This window comes from Ambystoma mexicanum, chromosome 3q, assembly GCF_040938575.1.
Source record: "Ambystoma mexicanum isolate Mex_15411 chromosome 3q, UKY_AmexF1_1, whole genome shotgun sequence".
Lineage (NCBI taxonomy): Eukaryota > Metazoa > Chordata > Amphibia > Caudata > Ambystomatidae > Ambystoma > Ambystoma mexicanum.
In genome coordinates, this window is record NC_090926.1 from 918,725,102 (window position 1) to 918,746,024 (window position 20,923).

Genomic DNA, 20,923 nt, shown 5'->3' on the forward strand with positions numbered 1-20,923 from the left:
AGATTAGATAAAAGTGCATATGATGTTTCAGTGTGTTGTTATTGCAATGTTTGTTATTTAATACAATGTACAACTGTGATTCCCCTTTCACCACGCCTATGGTTCTTCACTCTCCATACTGTGTTCTCAACTTCAACTATCTACGTCTAGCTCACTCTAATATTGCCCCCCAACAAGTGGCGAACTGTAACCTCTGGCTTATTTCTTCTCTCCCCTTTGTTGTGCTGGGGTTCATTTTTATGGTCTTTGACCTACCTGCATCCACTGATGGACTTTGATACCTCATTGAGGTTTGCATTTAACCTACTTACAACCACTGATTGACTTTGATACCTCGCTGTGGTTTGCATTTGTCCTACCTACAACCACTGATTGACTTTGATGCCTCGCTGTGGTTCGCATTTGACCTACCTGCATCCACTGATTGACTTTGCTACCTGATCCAGCAATTGTACTACCTACCTGTACCTGCATACTTCATTTAGCCCCTCACATTGAAGCATGGCAGCCCCATATTGCATTGTACCCATCTGTTCTGTATGGCTGGTCTAGCCCCTCATTTCATGAGGCGAGGCTTTTTCCAGTCTGCAGTCACTCTTACCTGCTTGTCTTAAATCTGCATATTTGTTTTTTTCCTCAACGCATTTTACCTACTTGTTCCTGCACTTTTTTAACTTGTTTTTACCTTGATTTACCCCTCACCTTCTCCCCCTCCTTCCCTTCCTCCTCTCTTCCCCTTTTTGTTCAGCACTTGCGTGTTCCAAATCGTCTCATAACCTAGTCAGAATGATTTTGTTTGTATTCTTCCCCTCTATCCCCGTCCTTCACTTCCCCTTCTTCCCCCCTGTTCTCATTCATGCATAGCAGCACTTACACGTTCCGAATGTTTCAAGACCTTTTAAGGACGTTTTTGGTTTTGTTTCATACCTTCGCCCTCATCCCTCCCCGCCCTTTGTTTTGATGCGCCTTGAAACACAATTTTGCTGCATAGTGTGCATTACAAATAACCAATATTTTATAAATAAAATAAAATGTATACTTTTTAAAAATGCACTGTTGCAAATCCAATTTGGTTACACAATCTTGTGTTAACATATTCCTTTTGCATATTGCATTTAGGGCATGTCGATGTACAGCCCAACGAATCATGGATTTGCTAATGTGCAACTTTTCAAGATGTGTCATAGTTGAGCAGAGCATGACAACAGCATATCAAAACTGCTGTGATGTAGGACATTTAAAGTTAGAAATTACCAAATTGAATATTGCTATGAGATGGTGTATTTGTGCTGGGTATGAGATCGTTCTGAATCTGAGGACTCTATTTTGTATGATCATATGTTTTGTTGTGTTTTTCAATATAGTTAATGGATAGGTTTGGGTGCTGTGGGGAACAGTGCTGGGGCAGGGTAACTATGAATATTCTCTATCATCAGGTATGCAGTGTTCAGATGTTTCCTATGGTGTCTATGTGATGCTGTTGGGCTATACAGTGGTGGTGACCTGTCCCTGTGTACAATGATGGTTCATGTTTTGCACAAGTGGTTTAAGATATATATGCATGATAAGGAAATGTTGCCAATGCACTTGTATTCCTAGGCAAGTCTATTCCTTCAATTTACCAGCCCCAGTGTCGCTGTCTTTAAAGATACTCCATGTGGTTGACATCGTGTGAAATTAACGGAGAAAGCACGTTTTAATGTTCGATTTCTGAGTGTTGCGTGTACGAGTGGGAATGTGTGTATAGATACATTTAACGTTGGTATGAAGAACACACTTACATTCCGCTCTCTTTGTCGGTCCTTCTGTGGATCCAGAAGCAGTGGCACTGGGTGTGTCACTGCAGTTGTCGCTTTGGTTGTTTGATAGACCACCTCACAGAGCACAATCATTAGTATGCAAATGATTATTTACACACAGTTCATAAACAGGTGTCGGTTCACGCGAGAGCATAGATACATGCTTGGTCATTGCTTGCACATAGTTATACTTAATAGATTTTGTTCCTGAAAGCTTTACTTGTTCAAACAGGATGGGTATGTATGAAATTGTGTTGTTGTATGTTGTTCAGGTCCTTGGTGCCTAGCGGGTAAATGCTTGTTTTTGTGTGCATGTTTGTTTGCAGAGTGGAATGTGTAGGCGATGCTGGCTTGCTTGTCAAGTGTATGTGTGGGCGATGGGCTTAAGTTTGTTGTGAAGGAAAGGTTTTATGGTGGATGGCTTTTTTGATTTATTAAGTTTGATATTATTTAAAAATAGTTTTACCCACTATACCCAATCAACATTACAATCAAGATTACATGATTGGGGTGGATGGCTTTCACAACAATGCAGAGTCCTTTTAAGGCAATTCTTTGGAGTATGGTGATGCAGTGGAGCTGGGCAAGAGCTGGGTGTGATGTGTGAATGTTTGGGTAGTTTGAGGATGGCTTTGGTCGCTGTTTTGTATGTCATGCAGGGGTGCAAGGGTGCTGCTGGGAAGCGCAGTGCGGAGAGCATTGCTATAGTTCCGCTTAGAGAGAACTAGTGCTTGGAATGCGGAGCAGATGTCACCAGGAGGATGGATGTATCTGATCTTAAGTAGGAGGTGTATTTGTAGATTGAATGTTTTGGTGACAGCAGCTATGTGGTGTGTGGATGAAAAACGGGGGTTGATGGTGAAGCCATGGGATCTGACAGATGTGGAGAGGAGTATGTGTGGGTTGTCCATGGCGAGTTCATTGATCAAGAGGGTGAGTTTGGGTTTGTACTTGCGGGACTGTTAATGAGATATTTTGTTTCAGAAGGGTTGAACTTGAGGACGTGGGTGGCCGTCCAGGTTGTGATAGTGGAGAGACAATCTTTGAGGATGAGGATTTTAGGGGGTGATATGATTTAGAAGTATATTTGTGTCGCGTCTGCATATTTGTTGAAATAGAAGTTGTGTCTGTCTAAGGGATTCAACATATAGCGCTGTGACACCTCTGGGTCTGGGCGCTACCAACAAATACAATGAATAAATAAATATACGTGGATGAGGAGTGGAGAGAGGGAGGAGCCTTATGGCACCCCATCCTTAACTGGTGTGAGGTCAGATCGAAAAGGGGGCCTGGAGACAAAGTGTGTCCTATCCATAAGGAAGGAGGTGAACCAGTCAAGGAGGGTGCCTGAGACTAAGCAAAAACAAAAAGGTTATGGCTAGAAGGTTTAGAATGAATCTTAACCACTGGCATTGCTCGGGGCACCCTCCAGACCATCGTTCTTCGCCTGCCAAGCCATTACAGAAGGGGAAAGACCATATGCAAATCAGGCTTGGTCCCACCCCAAAAGGGGCAGCCCAGCCCGAACTGCTATGTCACATCCCTTCTGCACGAGACCACAAGCATCCCCAAACATGTTTCGGCATTGTTTGGCCTCATCAGTGAGGAGTAGCTTGGGTCTCTAGGCCCAGCAGGCACGGGACCCACGTATGGGCATACCCGTCCCACTTGGGGTGACAAAGCAAAAACAAAGAGGTTATGGCTGGAAAGTTTAGAATGAATCTTAACCACTGGCATTGCTCTGGGCACCCTCCAGACCATCGTTCTTCGCCTGCCAAGCCATTACAGAAGGGGAAAGACCATATGCAAATCAGGCTTGGTCCCACCCCAAAAGGGGCAGCCCAGCCCGAACTGCTAGGTCACATCCCTTCTGCACGAGACCACAAGCATCCCCAAACATGTTTCGGCCTTGCAGGCACGGGACCCACGTCTGGGCATACCCGTCCCACTTGGGGTGACAAAGCCAAAACAATGCATATGGTTTTTCGCCTTTTGTAATGGCTTGGCAGGTGAAGGACGATGGTCTGTAGGGTTGCCCAGAGCAATGCCAGAGGTTCAGATTCATTCTAAACCTTTCAGCCATCACCTCTTTTGTTTTGTTATTGTCACTCCTCACTGATGACGCCAAACAAGGCTGAAACATGTCTGGGGATGCTTGTGGTCTCGTGCAGAAGGGATGTGACCTAGCAGTTCAGTTCGGGCTGGACTACCCCATTGGGGATCAGACCTACCCTAATTTGCATATGGTTTTTCCCCTTTTGTAATGGCTTGGCAGGTGAAGAACGATGGTCTGTAGGGTTGCCCAGAGCAATGCCAGAAGTTCAGATTCATTCTAAACCTTTCAGCCATCACCTCTTTTGTTTTGTTGGGTGCCTGAGACTTTCAGCCTGTGGGAAATGATGTTGAGTAGAATTGTGTGGTTGAGGCGGCAGAGAGGTTGAGGAGTATGCGTGCTGCTTTGTCTGTGATGTGGAAGTAATCAAGGATGTGAAGTGTAGCGATCTCAGTGCTGTGTCATGGCTGAAAAACAGATTGGAAGGGGTTGAGAAGGTTGTTTGTGGTGATGTGTTATTGCAGTTGGGTAGTTCCGGACTCCTTTCCCCTGTACTAGCTTGGCTGGACCTGCACCCTATTGAGCCCTCCCAGCCGTGTCCTCGCATCTAGCATGTGGACCGTCTTTCCCCTGCACACTCTGCATTCCGCTGGCACTTGTCCATGTGACCTCCCCTTAGCAGTCGCCTAGCCCCGGGGCCCTCTTACCCCCTTTCTCCTCCCCCAAGATTTGCACATTCTCCACTCTAACCTGCGCCTCCTTAGCACTAGCGCTTTCCGCTCTGACCCTCCCCACCCCCCTGCGCTTCTTGTTACTGCACTTGCACAATCCGAATGACCAGGCCTAACAGGACCGTTTTTTGTGTTATTCTCCATCCCCTTCCCCACCTTCCCCCCCTTTGTCTTGTGGTGCCTTGAAACACCATTTGTTGTATAGGCGCATTATAAATACCTAATAAATTAAAAAGTGACAAAGCATTCCATGATTCTGGTGACGTATGGCAGGATAGTGATAGGAGGGTAATTTTGGGTAAATATGAGGTTAATAGATGTTTTTGCCAGGAGGGGTGGGATTTGTTCAGTTTTGCGTGCAGAGTGGATAGTACCATGTGAGAGACAGGAGTTGATGGAGTTGAACTAGTGGGGAGCGCAGTTGGTTATGCTGTTGGATGCGGCTTGAGGTGGACAAGCATCATCTAGGAATTGTTTGGGAAGCAACGGTAATGACTGTGTCTGTATTAATGGTGTCCCCTGTGTTACAATGTTTGGAATCAGGTGTTGGGAGTGGGGGAGCATAGGGGAGCATTTGCCTGATGTGTATTTTGAAGTTGAAGTAGACCACGAGGGAGTTGCATACTGCCATGGATGGGGCTATGGAAGGTGGTTTGGAGAGGGATTTGACAATGTGGAATAGTTTCTTTGTATGACAGATGGCAGATTGGATTTCTTGGAGGTAATGGGTGGCTTTGGCATTTCTTATGGTTGTTTTGTATTCATTGTGCCAGTGTTTGAGTTGTGTTCTGGTGGTGGAGCATGGGTTCTTTTGCCGGGATCTATTTAGGTTTCTGCATTCCTGCTTGATAAGAAGAGGGAGCTCTTGACCCAAGTTATCATTTTGCTAAATCACCATTATATTTAAGAAGTGCAGCTATTATCCTGCCCTTATCTCCAAACCAGAAACTGGACAAGGGATTTTTCAAAACGTGGTGGACCTCTGCAGTAACTTTCCTGGCACTGTACGAGTTTTGTATATGCCAACTGATGTTGTTAACATAGTTTTGTAGTACCAAAGAAGGTTGGTGCTTAAAGGTCACCACATTATGTTTCTCTCAATGCGGTACAAGGCCTACCCTAAGTTTTCCTAGATGGAAGGATTTTCTTTAAACTTTGATGCATCATCACAAAGCCTTGTCCTAGAGTTGCCCTAAAAAACTGAAGAGATTAGCAAAATGGTACAGAACCCGGAGCCAAATCGTTATGGGACTAATTTATAAAGATATTTCCTACTTGCATTAGGCAACTGCTTACACATGCAGGCAAAAACCACACATTTTGTGTTATGTGTTATTATTATTGGCAATGAGCACCCTTTTCAGAATGTTGCAGATTGCTCAGCCAGTCAGGATCACAGAATGTTGGGCACTGATCTCTGGTAATGCCCAGAATTTCACGATCCTGCGGTTGGGCTATCGATATGCCCTCTCGACTGCAACCGTCCAGCTTCGCTCATCTTTGTTTGTCTTTTACTTCCCACCTCCACTGTGCGCACCTGCCTCAGATGCTGAAGGATACATTTTCCCCTCCGTGCCTGTGGGCCTTGCTTTTCCACAGTGCACCCGCTTCACCATGGCGATGTGGCATGCTAGGGGAGGTGGGTCCTCCGCTCTTCACTGATGCACCATTTTTGGACCATCTTGAAAAGTGCAAAACGTTTTGCAGCCACCCCATCGCGGGCCAGTAAGGGCCATTGGGTGCTCTGGGGTATCTATAATGGCCCTCGCTTTGTTTGGGAGCTTTCAGTCAGGCTTGCAGGTACCACTGAGGCGCCACCTACTGGGGACTCTAACACTTAATCAGTGGATGCAGAAATCACTTTCTTCTTAATGCAAACTCGGAGTTATGGGGAATACCTTGGATGTGCGCTGAGCGAAGCCCTCATTCAGACGGCGAAGTGCTGGCTGAAGTGCCCTCTGCATGCAGCAGATTTAGCATGCACCTGGTCTGGCATGCTGACATGCTGCTTGCCACTCAGTGTGCATGACGGAAAACTCGCGCCATAGCTGAGCTTTGCTTTACAGCTTTACATGCCCAACCCTGCGCTAGGGGTGGGCGCGGAACACTGCCAGCTCTGGTGGCATGCCCTTCAAGAGCTCTGAATCGGAATGCACAGAAAGGGGTTTAGGGTTCGGGCTCGCCTCTCTGCTGACGTCAGCAGACTCCCCTCCACAATCACCTGGGTGTTGGCTGCTAGCGTTTAAATGTCCAGAGTGTGCACATCATTTAGATTTTCACCGAGAACTTTGTTGCTCGGACACGATGTTGGTCTTCCAGATTCTATGGAACAATGGCTGACAGTTTTATGCCCAGCAAACAACTCAAAACATTGTTATCCAAAATATTCCTGTAGCTAAAGCGAGAGGCACTTACAACCAAATAGTTGCAGCTATTTGTTGCAATGAAAGATGCCTCAGTGATCAGCTAAGTTGACATGAAGTTCCTTTTATTAGGTTACATCAATTAGAAGCAAGAAACAAGTACAGATTTCCAGGAGACCCACTGGCTCCGACCACCCAGGCCAACATCCCTCAACTGCCTGGGCTGCAACCTCCTTCCTGCATACACATTCTCCCCACTCACTCAACATTCTCCCATGACCTCACACACTCCCAGCATCGAGGGAGATAACATGTGAAACATCTACACTTCTTCGATGCACACACCAAAGCACATTCACACCACGCAAACATCCAGCATACAGGGAGGGGAGTGGTCAGTGCTTTAAGTGGGCTGGGGCCTGCCGGGGCTGGGCCCTGGCAGCCTCCAGAAGGTGGGGCTGAGCCGGGGCCCTGCTGGGGCCCCCGGTCCCACACAACATTGGCGGGACGCACTATCCCACCGCGGCCGCAACGGGAGATGTGCCTGCCATTATGTTGGGCAAGCTGACAGAAGTGCCAGCCAGCCACAGCGACTCTGAGGCTGGCGGCACTTCTGTCACTCAATCAGAGGAAGTTACTGTCCCATTACTGTCCCTTTGTTTGCCATCCCCAGGTCAGTGACCCTCGCAAACCCGCGGGCTCCGTGATCTAATATGCAGATTAGATCACGGAGCCCACGGGTTCGCAGAGGGTGAAAGACAACTCGGGCTCAGTGATCTATGTTCTCTGAGCAGATAGATCACAGTGCCCGAGGCGTCTATCTCGTTGGCAAAGCTTTATAAAAGATATTTCTATGTTTATAAAAGACGGCTTGAAACGTACACAATTCAAGGCATCTTTTATAAAGCTTTGTCGATGGACAAAGCCACCTTGCGTTTTGTCCATCATCAACGCTTTATAAAAGATGCCTTGAATTGTTTACGTGTCAAGCCATCTTTTAGAAACATAGAAATATGCTACAAATGTCTATGTTTATAAAAGGTGGCTTGAAAGTGTGTGTAACTTACTATGGTTTGTGCACTTTTCAAGCCACCTTTCATAAACATAGAAATATGTAACATTGCTACATTTATAAAAGATGGCTTGAAAAGTACACAAACCATAGTAGTACGCATACAAACATATAAATGCTCACATACATTTATATATTTGTTTGCACACCTTACTATGATTTGTGCACTTTTAGGCCACGCCCACAATGAAAGCCACGCCCCCAAATGAGGGCCCCCGTCAAATTCTTACCCCACTTAAAGCACTGGGAGTGGTAATGGAGGCACAATATGACACACCTCTCTCCTTACGTGACAGCCAAGAGGAAAGAAAGCACTCACACATCGCTCAATCATCGAAGTGCAATACCACACTACTGTTTAAAACGACCACTAGCATTCACGCGACAGAGCACAGATGGATCCATGGCCGTGAGCCGGAAGACCGAGGGCTTCATCATGAATAAAGCCGTAACTGAATAACCGCCAATGTTTCAGCTTCTCTGTATTGGAACATATGAGATAAGCTGACGGAGAAACCCCAAGCGCCTCGTTGGAGGTTTTTCATACAATAAATGGATGAACTACCTTTGACAGCCGGCAGTAGTTCCTCCCAAACCCAAAGGAGAGAGGAATAACACTGCGTGCGTCCCTGCTATTTATTTCATTGGTGGATAGTGCCCAGACCCGGAAGTATCACTGCGCTAGTTAGGATTACAACACACTCGAAACAGTCATTAGATGACAGGACAGGCATTAGACATATTTGTTAAACAGTACAGTTTTCAATTTTGTACAGAAGATTGGATAAGAGTTCTCTTTTTGGATGCATAATGGCAGGGCGTTACGGACAGTAGGAGCTGTAACAGTGAAACTTGCTCCACCTGCTCTTTCTCTGGTGAAGGGCCTTACCCCTGTCCCACCCCTGCCTCCGATGCATCTGCTTCTACATCAGTGCTTTCTAAAGTCAGTATACTAAGGTACCAAGGGAATGGGAAATTCAGACAAGGTGGTTGTAGATGTCCCCATCCTGACAGCAAGTGTGCTGGGGAAGGTGGCTATCAGCATGTGGTGGCACGGAGTCCGGGGGGGGGGGCAGTGTGGAGCACCCTGTCAGCACCAGCCTCGGGCTCTGAGTTCGCCCCATTCATGCCATTCAGACATGTGGCCCCTTAAAGGATGCGCAAAATATGATGGAATGCGGTAGCAAGAATGCTGAGAATGGACCCTTTTTCAATACTGGCCCAACAGTAGAAAAACCTTTTCTCAATACTATAAAGGAGATCTTATTTCTCTGTGTTAGGGAGAATTCTCATTTCTGTGCTAATTCCTTTCAATCTTAGAGACCCTCAGCTCTTTTGATGGACTTTAGAACTTGAAACTTTTATCCTAGAGTGAGTGAGACTTTTTTCCCACTCCCACATGTATTTTTGATCTGATTTGGACGCTCTGTTTCTTTTGGTTTTGGAGTCTGACAAACTCCATAGGCATTATCTTTTTACATTGTGACACACAGCACCTTCAGTGCAGTGTCACAGAGAAGTCCTTTGGATTTCTGTTAAGGTTTAAATACCTTCTCTTAGGTAAACTACTGTTCCCAAGAGTAGTAAAGTGAAATTGGGCCTCATTCCAAGTTTGCCGGTCCGATAACAACGGTGCTGGTAGCTTACCGGCACCATTCTTACTGGACCGGCAAACTACGAGTTCTGCTCGTGGGTGCCTTTCCGTCCACCAGGTCTGACCCGCGGGCGAACCGGCTCCCGCGGGAAGACCTCGATGGATGCACTGGCACTATTAATGAATGGTGCTGGTGCATCCGGCCTCCCCATTCCCAATGAGTCCAATCGGACTCAAATGGGAATGGGGAGTAATAATTACCTGCACCCGCAATGCAGATTTTACTGGGTCCACTGGGGCTGTAATGCCCCGGTAAGTCCCCATTGCCGGGTGCCGGTAAATTAATGAATTTGGTGGCAGCCGTGCCGGTATTTACCGGCACGGCTACCGCCAGGGTCATAATGACCCACATTGACTGTACTTACCTATTTTTCCTATGTAGGTTCAGTACACCCCATCTTGTGTGGAAGTACTGGGAGGTTACCTAGTAGCCCATTTTCCTATTTACTCATGTTACATTGTTTATGTTACCCTCACTACATTTAATGGCTGGTGAAAGTGGTTTAATTTTCCTACCATTGTGCATTTTTACTGCAGGCTGAATCCTCAGCTGCAGTATTGCACCCATGGGTACCCATTTTTGTCAAAATGGCCCTGGTCTTCTTTTTTTGCCATTTCTTGCTTGTGAGGTCTTTCTTGGATTTTACTCTGCACTTCAAACCAGATTGAACCCTTTTGTTTGTTTTGCCTTTGGTGGGCTTCAGTGCTGAAATCCACCTCCGCTGGGGCTGTAATGCCCCGGTAAGTCCCCATTGCCGGGTGCCGGTAAATTAATGAATCTGGTGGCAGCCGTGCCGGTATTTACCGGCACGGCTACCGCCAGGGTCATAATGACCCACATTGACTTTACTTACCTATTTTTCCTATGTAGGTTCAGTACACCCCATCTTGTGTGGAAGTACTGGGAGGTTACCTAGTAGCCCATTTTCCTATTTACTCATGTTACATTGTTTATGTTACCCTCACTACATTTAATGGCTGGTGAAAGTGTTTTAATTTTCCTACCATTGTGCATTTTTACTGCAGGCTGAATCCTCAGCTGCAGTATTGCACCCATGGGTACCCATTTTTGTCAAAATGGCCCTGGTCTTCTTTTTTTTGCCATTTCTTGCTTGTGAGGTCTTTCTTGGATTTTACTCTGCACTTCAAACCAGATTGAACCCTTTTGTTTGTTTTGCCTTTGGCGGGCTTCAGTGCTGAAATCCACCTCCGGCTCCAGTGTGTATGGCAGGACAGGAAGCGAGGGAGGTGCCCGAAACTCCCTGCCCTTAGTCTGCTTGGTTACCTGAATGCACCCAGTCATAATTGGTTGGCTGGCTGTCCTTGGAGGACAGCCACCCGGCTGTGTGAGTGATAGCTAGACAGTGCATGAATGGGAGAAAGCTGCATAAAAGGCAAGGTCTCCTGAACAGAAGGCAGAGTCGACCACTGGAAGAAACATCCAATGAAAGAACTTGGAAGAGAAGCTTGCTGTACCCTCCTGGACTGTTGAACTGCCCAGTGAAGCCCTGCTGCAGTGCTGAAGCTCCAACTTCATATCGACTAGAGAAGCCCAGAACAGACAAATTCTTCCCTTGGGTTGGTGGGACCAACTTACCCCCAAGACAAGCTTTGCTGGAACTCCTCTCCCTGCTGGCTGTACTTCCTTCCTGCTGCTGGAACCGAGTGCCAGGAGTCAGGAACACCAGAAACGAGTGCATTGCCTTTAAGCCGGACCTAAGCTCCATGAAGATCCTGAGGACCCTCCCCAGGCAGGACGACCCAAGCTTGAGCCACCTCAACAGAGTGCTGGACCCCAGAAGCAAGGGGAGCCCTTCAAGTGTCCAAGAACCGCAGTGGTGCTATTTACCGGTAGCTGAAACCACAAAGTGCCTCTGATTTGGAAAGAGCACATTGCTGCCGCCGACCTTGGAACTGCAGTGCAGGAGTCCTCCAGACATCCTCCATCTTGTTTCCACAACTGAGGCCCAGGAACCCAGATAATGCATGACTGCAACCTGAACAGAAGCCAGCTCGATCCTCTTCTTCCAACCTAGGGCACTGTCTAGACTGAAGGGGTACTTACCTCTTTTGTTTGTAGCTTGCCTGTTCTCAATGGAGATTTGCAGTAGCTGCTTTTTGCAGAGTTGCTTGCATCTTTGCTTTTCACAAGCCTTACAGTTTGTGGCCCAACAGTGATTCTTCTTTCTACAAACTCTCTAAATAACATTGTGCAAGACTTTGTGCTATCTTAAGAAGTGCCTGAGCTCCCTAGACATTGTGTAATTGACTATGTCTGTTGTCCTGGCACCCTGCAGACTCTTCTGACCCATTGACCTTGGTTTTAACTCTCCCTCATAGGTGGTGCATAAGTATAACTTGTATTGCTGGGAAATATCTAACCTAGACATCATTGGAAAGATTGCAAAGTATTTACATGCTTTGAGAACCTGATAATCTTTTTCCTTCCCTGACCTTTTCCTTTTCCAGAACCTCAGTATTGCATTAAGTGTCAAAAGTGATATATACATGTCCACAGTGTCCTAGTAATTGAAGTCACCTCAGGATGTAGGAAGTGTGTGTGTGTGTGTGACATCCCAAAAGGGTATACCTACTTGCTTAACTTAAATCTGAGAAGTGTTATGAAGTGTATTTTTTATTGCTACATATTGCCTTTTCTAAAGAAGGCTTATTTAAAACCAACTGTTTAATAAATAATTATTTGACTTGAAAACCTTGAGTATAAGTGTTATTTGAATACTTGTAATTGCGAATCTCAGTGTTACATCTCTACAGCTCGCATTTAACTCTCGAGATAACTCTGCCTGCTGAGTCATTCTACCAACTTGTGTAGTACAGACCTATACCAATATGTGAGTTACCTATTACCAAGAGCAATCTCCCACAGGGTTACTACATACAATCTTGCCTAACACTCTGCATGGCTGGGCCGCATGAACACACTGAGCCCCGTCCCACTTAACAGAGAGGTTATCGCCAGAACAGCGCCATACTAATCAAACCCTTGCAAACTCTTTGTGCTCCCACACGTGCGTGAACAACAAGAGTTATCTAGTATGAAAGACCAGCTTTTGGAAGCCCCGGTCTAGAAGACATGTCCACCCTGCGTGACTCAATTAAAGACACCTGCGGTACAACGCATATTACAAACTCTCCAATCCAACATCACTCCAGAGGTTTGAAGAGAAGGTCATGTTATTCCCAGAGCCCACATGCAAAGAATAGATGGAACAAAGCATAAGGCACTCACGGCAGCAATTAACTGGTTCTCAGTGACAAAGATCACGCTCAGAAAGGGCAGGAACTCAGTCTTCAGCTGTGTCACTCTGCAAAACAAAGCCAGGAAATGTCACTCAAGAACTCAGTCTTCAGCTGCGTCACCCTGCAAAAGAAAGACAGGAAATGTCACTGAAGATGTAAGCATCTCAGCAGGCTCTCTGCAAGAGGTCCCTTCTGCGGCCTGTGCACCTGTATCATTAGACGCGGCTTCAGACAATCACAATCATGTATCTTGAATCTATGATGCTGATCAACATGTGTGATCAATGAAGCACACATTTCTCAACCAGTTGGTGATGTGAATGTGCCCCTCAGAAGTGGCCATGTATAATGCAGCCTTCTGACAAAACGCTGCGTGCATTCTTGTTTTTTCTGTTTTCTATGTACATTTCTTTGGTGTGGAGTCCCACCACGCGTGCTCAGTGCCAGGCACTGGCAGTGGTAAGAATGGAAGAAGAGAATTATGAAATAATTGTCCAAAAACGCCTCCCTTCTCCATACTCCGCACAAGCGGCGGAATTGGTGGCATTAATTGAGGCACTGCATACCGCTAAAGGAGTCCGCCATATCCTGAAACAGCTTGGCGAGGAGTGGGCAATGCTCCTGTACAACATTTTCTGCTACATTATGTAATTCTCTGAAATGTATTCAAATGATGAACATTTGGGTTGCTCCTTTTTTCAGAATACAGAGCACCCTTTCTAGGACCTGCATTTGTTTCCACATAATTGAGTTTAATTTGTGGCAGACTTGGGGTGCTGTCTCCGTACGGGCAATCATTTTACAATCGTGAACAAAAACTACCCATAAGAGTCGAAAATATATATATGTTTATTTAATGAAACACTGAAAATGCAAACTATCGCTCAAGATGGCTTTCAATAACCATTGAGGGTACTTATAATTTAATTTAACATTTACAATGTTTATAATATTTCCATGTCATGTTATCCCAAAGCTGTTATTTCAACTTGCCACATTATGCGCAAACATACTTTTGCTGTGCACAACTATGCAAACTCGGCCATACAGAAAGAAATAGGACAAGGTGAAGTCCTTGAGGCATACAGAGTCATACAGAAAAAGAGAGACACTTGCAGCAAGAGCGACTTACAGAGCAAGACCTAAGGACAGGCACACACAGAGACATATGGACACGCTGCAGACATATAAACAGTGGAACTTGCATGATCAACTAGCAGGAAGGTTAACATGAATGAGTGACATAGACAGGAAGGCCTCTAGGACGGGCATATAGGGGAGAACTCAGAGATAAAGAACTTCCAAATAGAACCAGAATGGCGTTAGGCCAGAAGCATTAGCATAGAGACATAAAAACACCCAGATGGGAAGGCCTACACTAGATTGACAATCCTATACATAGACAGGAAGGCCTTTGGGGGGGCATAGAGGGGAGCACTCAGAGATAAAGAACTTCCAAATAGAAACAGAGTGGCGTTAGGCCAGAAGCATTAGCATAGAGACAACAACACCCAGATGGGAAGACATACACTAGATTGACAATCCTATGCATAGTCAAAGACAGAGTGGTATAAGCAGACAGAGAGCTCGAGGGACAGTTAAATAGACTGATAGACAAAGACAGAGAAGCATAAAGATAGATCAGTGGTCTTCAAAGTAGGGACCTGGCCCCCTGGAAGGGATCGAAGGGTACCTGGGGGGCAGAGGGAGATTTCAAAGCTCTCCAAAACCTGGTACGGTGATTGCTTTTAATAGAATATATAAGCAGAAATGGCATCTGGAGGACCACAGCAGCAATATTTTTCCTCAAGGGAGGGGAGGCCTCGGGAACAACATTTGTACACAATCAGGGGCTCGGCATACAAAGGTTTGAATACTACTGAGACAGATAAACATACAGAGGAAGAGATGAGAGCAATGTAGCAGATATGCAGAGAAAGAGACATAAAAGTCAACACTGAGAATCATACAACTCTCTTACTAGAGAGACCATTAGCGAGACATGCAGCAGACAGGACCTCAACATGCCTATAAAAAGAAAGACAGATACACACACATAACCATGTAAATTAGCTCTAGACAGAAGGAGAGGCAGATTTACAGACACAGAAATAGACAATATTGGATGGAATGTAAGATTGGATGGAATGGTGGGCTTGCCAAGGATTACAGTAAAGACCCCAACCACCCAATTTCAGACAAACTAGCCATTTCCCGTAAAAGTAGTTGATTTCACAGGCATAGACACACAGGGGCTCATGTTCTATGGGGGTGTAAGGCTTTTACGCCTTCCATTAACATTACCCCCCATTTCCATTCATTTGTATGGCAGAGAGGAGGGGCAGAATGCTTCTTGCATTTCCACCACCTTCCTTCCTCTCCGCCATACAAATGCTCCAGAATGTGTGCTGGTATGGATTTTCATGCCGGCGCAAATGCTGGAGATCCCCATAGGATCCTTCACTTTTATGCACCTGCATAAGGCTGGCAAACCCCATAGGGATCCATTGTAAATGCTACCTGCCATGCTCGTGTGCACTGCCTTTGGCCCAGCACTTTTGCACCCCACCATGCAAAGTGAGTAAACACTGTCTGTCATGCTTGCATGCCAGGCAGCGATTACTTTTAATTGTGAGCGCTGGAGGTCATGTGCACATTGTAAGCAGTGTTCACAATTACAATGAAATCCTAAGACTGGGTTTAATTGTAATTGTGAATGCTGCCTGCCATGCGCACATTTTTCATGCCATTTTCATGCCGGTGCAAATGCTGGAGATCCCCATGGGGTCACCCAGCTTTATACACCAGCACGTGTACGCTACCTTTTACCCTGCACTTTTGCACTCCACTGTGTAAATGACAAAAATTAGGCCACAGAGAACTGTGCGCGTGCATGCATACAGATCTCCACCTCTGAATTTGCGGGGAACTCAAACGTGTGCCCCAGAGACATTCGTGTGAGGCCATTCCTGAGCGATAAAATGTGTGTCGGAGAGAGATATGGAGAATGAAACAGATAAAGTCCTCATACTTACACTTTGTCTTTCGTAGCATCTGCCACAGTCACTGTGCTGTCATGACTGACCCATACTAGGTACTGTCCACTCGGGGAAAAGCAGACACTGTGCACCCATCCGCCACTTTCCCCCTTCTCAAACAGGAGCTCACCAAAGGGCATCTTCGTTCCCCAGGGTGTTGCACTGGGCTTGTCTTCAATCTCCTTGACATATGCTGAAAAAATTCTACCAGACAAATGTTTAAATCAAGATGAAATTTAAGTGAAGAGGGTATCGATATCTTTGATGAATCTAGCAGTATGAAATGCCACTTATAGCATCTAAAGTCGGTGTTTATGGAGAAAACCGTTGAGACATTTCACCCTCTGTCATATGACAAGTTCCTCATTCTTGTGTACTGGGAATTAGCAAATTACACATGCTTATTTGTTTAGACTTTTGTTAAGATGCCCAACATTTTCCCTTTTGAGAATGAGAAAAAGCCTTCCGGCTGATGCCATTTAAGGATGAAATACTGTTAGCACTGTGATGAAGTACCCTGCTTGGTTATGGGGACTTATATGGGGGTAACTCTGAAGACTCCACAGTAACTCTCCATTAGCCCCGTCAAAAGGCCGGGGCACAGTCACAAGAGCAACATGAAGGGAATCAAGGAACATCGGCTCAGCAGAACTGACAGCACCTGCACACACAGCTTACCTCAAGTGGGTGAAGGCATTCCTTATAAATCCGCATATGGAAAGAGAGGAACTGGAATTCGGGCGATAGACTAAGACTAGTCACTAACCTCTTATGACAACTGCACACTTGTCCAGTGGCATGAAGCCCCACACAGCCACCATATATTACAGTAGCACCTCTTGTGACTAGCAAACTTTGAGATCAGACTTTTTAAACCATGGATACAACCAGAGAACTCTGGGCAGCCAGATTCATAAGGCCACACAGATCCAGAGGAGCAACCTTTTAAAATACAAAGAGAAAAAGGCACACACCCGGGTGCCACTGAGGATGGTGACATACAATCCAGAGTTGGACGCCCTACGCAAGATTGCTATGAAACTCCAGCCCTATCTACAACAAGATGAAGATTTAAGGGAAGGTTTCCCTGTGATGCCTTCTCTTCCTTTCGGACAACCAGCCAATCTGAAGGGTATGATGGTAAGGAGCAAACTATACACAAAGAGCACAGATTATTGAACCATGCCTTGCAGAAACAATATATGTCTGACCTGCCACATATCAGCATTTCAGATACAATCAAGATACCCCACATGGGATGGGGAAAACATAATTATGGGGTGTTTTACATGTGCATTCAGCAATATTGTTTACTTGATTCGATGCATGTAATGCCCTGAGCGGGACTACTATGCTGGGGAAACTAGTCAACCTCTACATAAAAGTATGAACTTCTATCGTCAGAGCGTTAAGTGATGCACAAAGGAAAGCCTAGTTGGTGAGCACTTTTTCAGAAGCTAATCTTGCCCTTGTTGATTTCATAATTGCTGTACTTCGAGGTAATTTCAGGACTGACAAAGCCAGGAAGGCAAAAGACTTCAAATGCGTGTGCATTTTCAGTACAATGACAGGGAGCTTGAACAGACTTTGCAGTTTTATGACTCACTAGCATACTGGGCCCCACAAGTCATAGGCCTAACGCATGACTGGCTGTGCCTCCCCTCTTTCAGCCTTATAGAGGTACAAGCTTTATATGTGGATAGTTGTGCCACCACTGATCTTGCAGCCTGACATACCAAGTTTAAACTGGACTGCTCACTAACACTATCCAATCCCCCTCCGGCCTTCCTCAGAGCACACTAACAGGGTGAGTTGTGTTTTTTTTTTTTTTCTTCTTTCCCTTCTCTTCATTTCCACTGATCCCTGCCACACGTAACACAGTGTACCATTTATACCTGGAAGACTGCAATGTGTGGGCGAGTTCAACATCTAATGCATGCCTCTCTGAGTAAAACTACAAATCAGGTCCGCAGACAGGCACAGATCAAGAAAAAAGGATTCCCAGGAGGGGGTATGTAATCTATAATGCTGTAATGTTTTTCAAAGGCTCCATTCCATTCCAGCCTGAGGATGCAGTGAAATAACGCGAAAGCCCATGAGGCATGGATCTTTAACTTGATGTTTGAACATGCCATAAAAGTTTAAATAACAAATACATTTAATAACATTTCAGAATGGTGGTAATTAGCAGCACAATGCCACAGAGAGTGCCACAGAGAGTGCCAAAGATCTTTCTTCTTGATCTGAAAGGGACATTTTGGTCAGTAAACGTTTTTTTAATTTGCATGATTTACTTTGTCTACAAAATATGTATGCTTAGTAAAAAAAAAAAGAAATCTAAATTAAAATATTTCCATAGATGCCTGAACATTTACATGTTGAGAATCAAAATTACTTTTATGCTTTCTTAAAATGAACTTTTCAAAACTGGGTAGTAAAATGTTCCCGCATAAATATCCTACCCTATTCCCTGGATTAACAGATGGCAAGTGTATGTGTTACATTGAGTAGTACATTGAGGGATGCCTTCAAGGAGCCATCATGATGGCTCTAGAACTGATTAAGTTTCTAGTTCTTTATCTCAATATCCTCTTAAGGCATGGCCTTTATCGTGGTGTTATGGGTACCTGCAGTTGAAGTCGCAGGATCCTGCAGCCAATAGGACATTGTTGGGATGCCAGGCCAAGTTGAGTATGGTGGATCGAATTGACTTCTTAATGTGTTTGCTCAGCCACCTGCCATAGGAGGAAAGACAAGGTGGAATCAGTGCATTGGCTGGTGGTTTGCACACCCACCCACTCTTCTTTCTCTTTCACCTAACATCCGCAGTTTCTCCTGCCACTCAGAGGTACACTTTCCATCTTGCAGTCTTGGGGGCATTTGATCCAGCAGATGACTCTGAAACATCCTAATGGCTGGAACAAAATCAATCACACGTGAGACAGCACCTGACATGCGACTGTTTCTATTTCAGCTCTACCTGTCTTTCAAAGGCAGAAGCCTCTCTGGGTCAGCCGATGAGTCTGCCTCTATTCCTTGCCTTCTATTCTGTATGGGGCAGAGGGGTCCCTCACGTCTGTGTTGGCACTGCTTAGGTTTACCTTGGCCCATACAATGGGGCCTTCCTTTCTCTGGTCGAGAAATGTGCATTCGGTTTATCCATGCTGACAGTTATGGCGGAAATGAAACACTGCAGAGTGTCTCCTGTGACTCAGTGTCTGCATTGAGCCATGGAAATCCCAGTACAACTGCTTTCAGCCCATTAGTCTCAGAATGCCAACACCTATCCCAACCGAGTGAAAAACAGAAGAACTCAATCAGGCTAGCTCAAACTAGATGTAACATCTGTGTTCCTATTCAGAGTCACGCATAGTACAGCATCAATATGCGTGCAATGTGTACTGTCAGCAAAGCGTGTTTGCTCCATTCCTGAATACCTAAACAATGGAAATGCAGCAACATTGATTTCCGCCATTATACTTCAGAAACCTATATCTGATGTGATCTATGGGTCGGTTTTTAGAAGCTATAGCACTAAACTCTAAAAACAACAGAGCCACCTCATGTTAGAGGGTAATCTCTCCTTTGGGCACTCTCTTTGAGGCCACATTGACTCTTGTGCTTCGGAGCTCAGGTATTATGAGATTTGTCCACTACCTATTGACTTCCATACACAATTTATTTTTATATTTTGGGTTTTCAGTAACCCATGCCTATGGAATTCAGTGGTACCTTGCCCCATAACTCTGAACACTCTGCAGGCGGTCTTTTGCTCACCAGTCATTTTCCTTCTCAAAGTAGCAGATGGAAATGGTTTGGGAGCCACTTCCCACAGCAAACTTGTTCTCCAGTGGGGACCACTTGACGCACGTGGCTGCTCGGTTGATGCGCAACAACACCAGTGTCGGCTTCCACACGCCGTCCTTCAAGTTCCAGACATAGGCATTTCTGTCCACGGCACATGTCACAATGAGGTTGGATTTGGGAGCCCAGTCAATGCCTGCAAAGGACACATGTATATGAGTAGAATCGCTCTTTACACGATTAAACACAAGTGCGAACTTGTTGAAGACAAACACTAGTGAGCTTGCATGCTCTTTATTAAATAAGCCTCTTGGCAATGTTACACTTCCTTGGGAAGATCACTCCGACAGTATGTTATGTTATGTTGATTTATACCGCGCACCGCTGCCAATTGCATGGTCTCCAGGCGCTCGTGTGGCTCTGTAAGAAAAGTGAGTAGGGTTGGTTAGTGAGGGAGAGCGGGGTAGGATAGAATTTGTGTTCATCTGTTGACTGGCATCTGTGCGTGTGAGCTTTCTGGGTCTGCTTTGTTATGTGCACTGGGCTTGTTGTGTACTTAAGGGTGGCGTCCAGTGTCTGAGTTGTTTGTTCTTTTCAGGTATTGGGTTAGAGGAGTGTGAAGTTTGCTGGTGGGTTGTTTGGCCATCCCTCTGGGCGTACGTAGTACGTGAGAGGTGTGAGGGTGTGGATAACAGAAGGGGGTGGCTAGTTGGCTTCAGGAGATCTCTGGGTGTCGAGTAGTTTTATTGTCAGTTCTTCATTCTGTATTGCTGTGTGTTTGCAATAGCTCATGGTGTATGGTTTGCAGGGTGGCGCGTCTAAACTAAATCTAAATAAATAAATAAATCATAAGAGTTCTAGTGTGGCTACATTCAAAAGAAGTGGATACTGAATCAGAATAGTTGAAGTGTGGCTAAATTCAAAGCAGCGTTAACAAACACAGTAAAATTGAAATCAGTGGGAAACCAAGATAGTACAGATTCTAGTGTGGCAAGATTAAAAAACAGCAGTGACTAAATCTGTACCAGTCTAGTGTCGCTAAATTCAAAAGCAGTGGGGATCAAGTTGGTACAGTTCTCTTGTGGCTAAATTCAAAGCACCAGGAACCATAACAATCGTAGTGTGGTTAGCTTCAGAAACAGTGGAAG

General features: G+C 45.4%; 1 protein-coding gene across 1 annotated transcript in view; it reads right to left on the bottom strand.

Moving 5' to 3' along the window:
- LOC138583114 (actin-related protein 2/3 complex subunit 1A-B-like) overlaps positions 1-20,923 on the bottom strand; it is a 388,531-nt gene that overhangs the window by 41,899 nt on the left and 325,709 nt on the right. Inside the window, exons 4-7 of the mRNA XM_069655071.1 lie at positions 19,749-19,971; positions 18,599-18,706; positions 15,969-16,175; positions 12,923-12,998 (exon numbers count right to left, since the gene is read on the bottom strand). Coding sequence (XP_069511172.1) covers positions 12,923-12,998; positions 15,969-16,175; positions 18,599-18,706; positions 19,749-19,971 — 614 coding nt within the window. The remainder of the gene's footprint in view (positions 1-12,922; positions 12,999-15,968; positions 16,176-18,598; positions 18,707-19,748; positions 19,972-20,923) is intronic.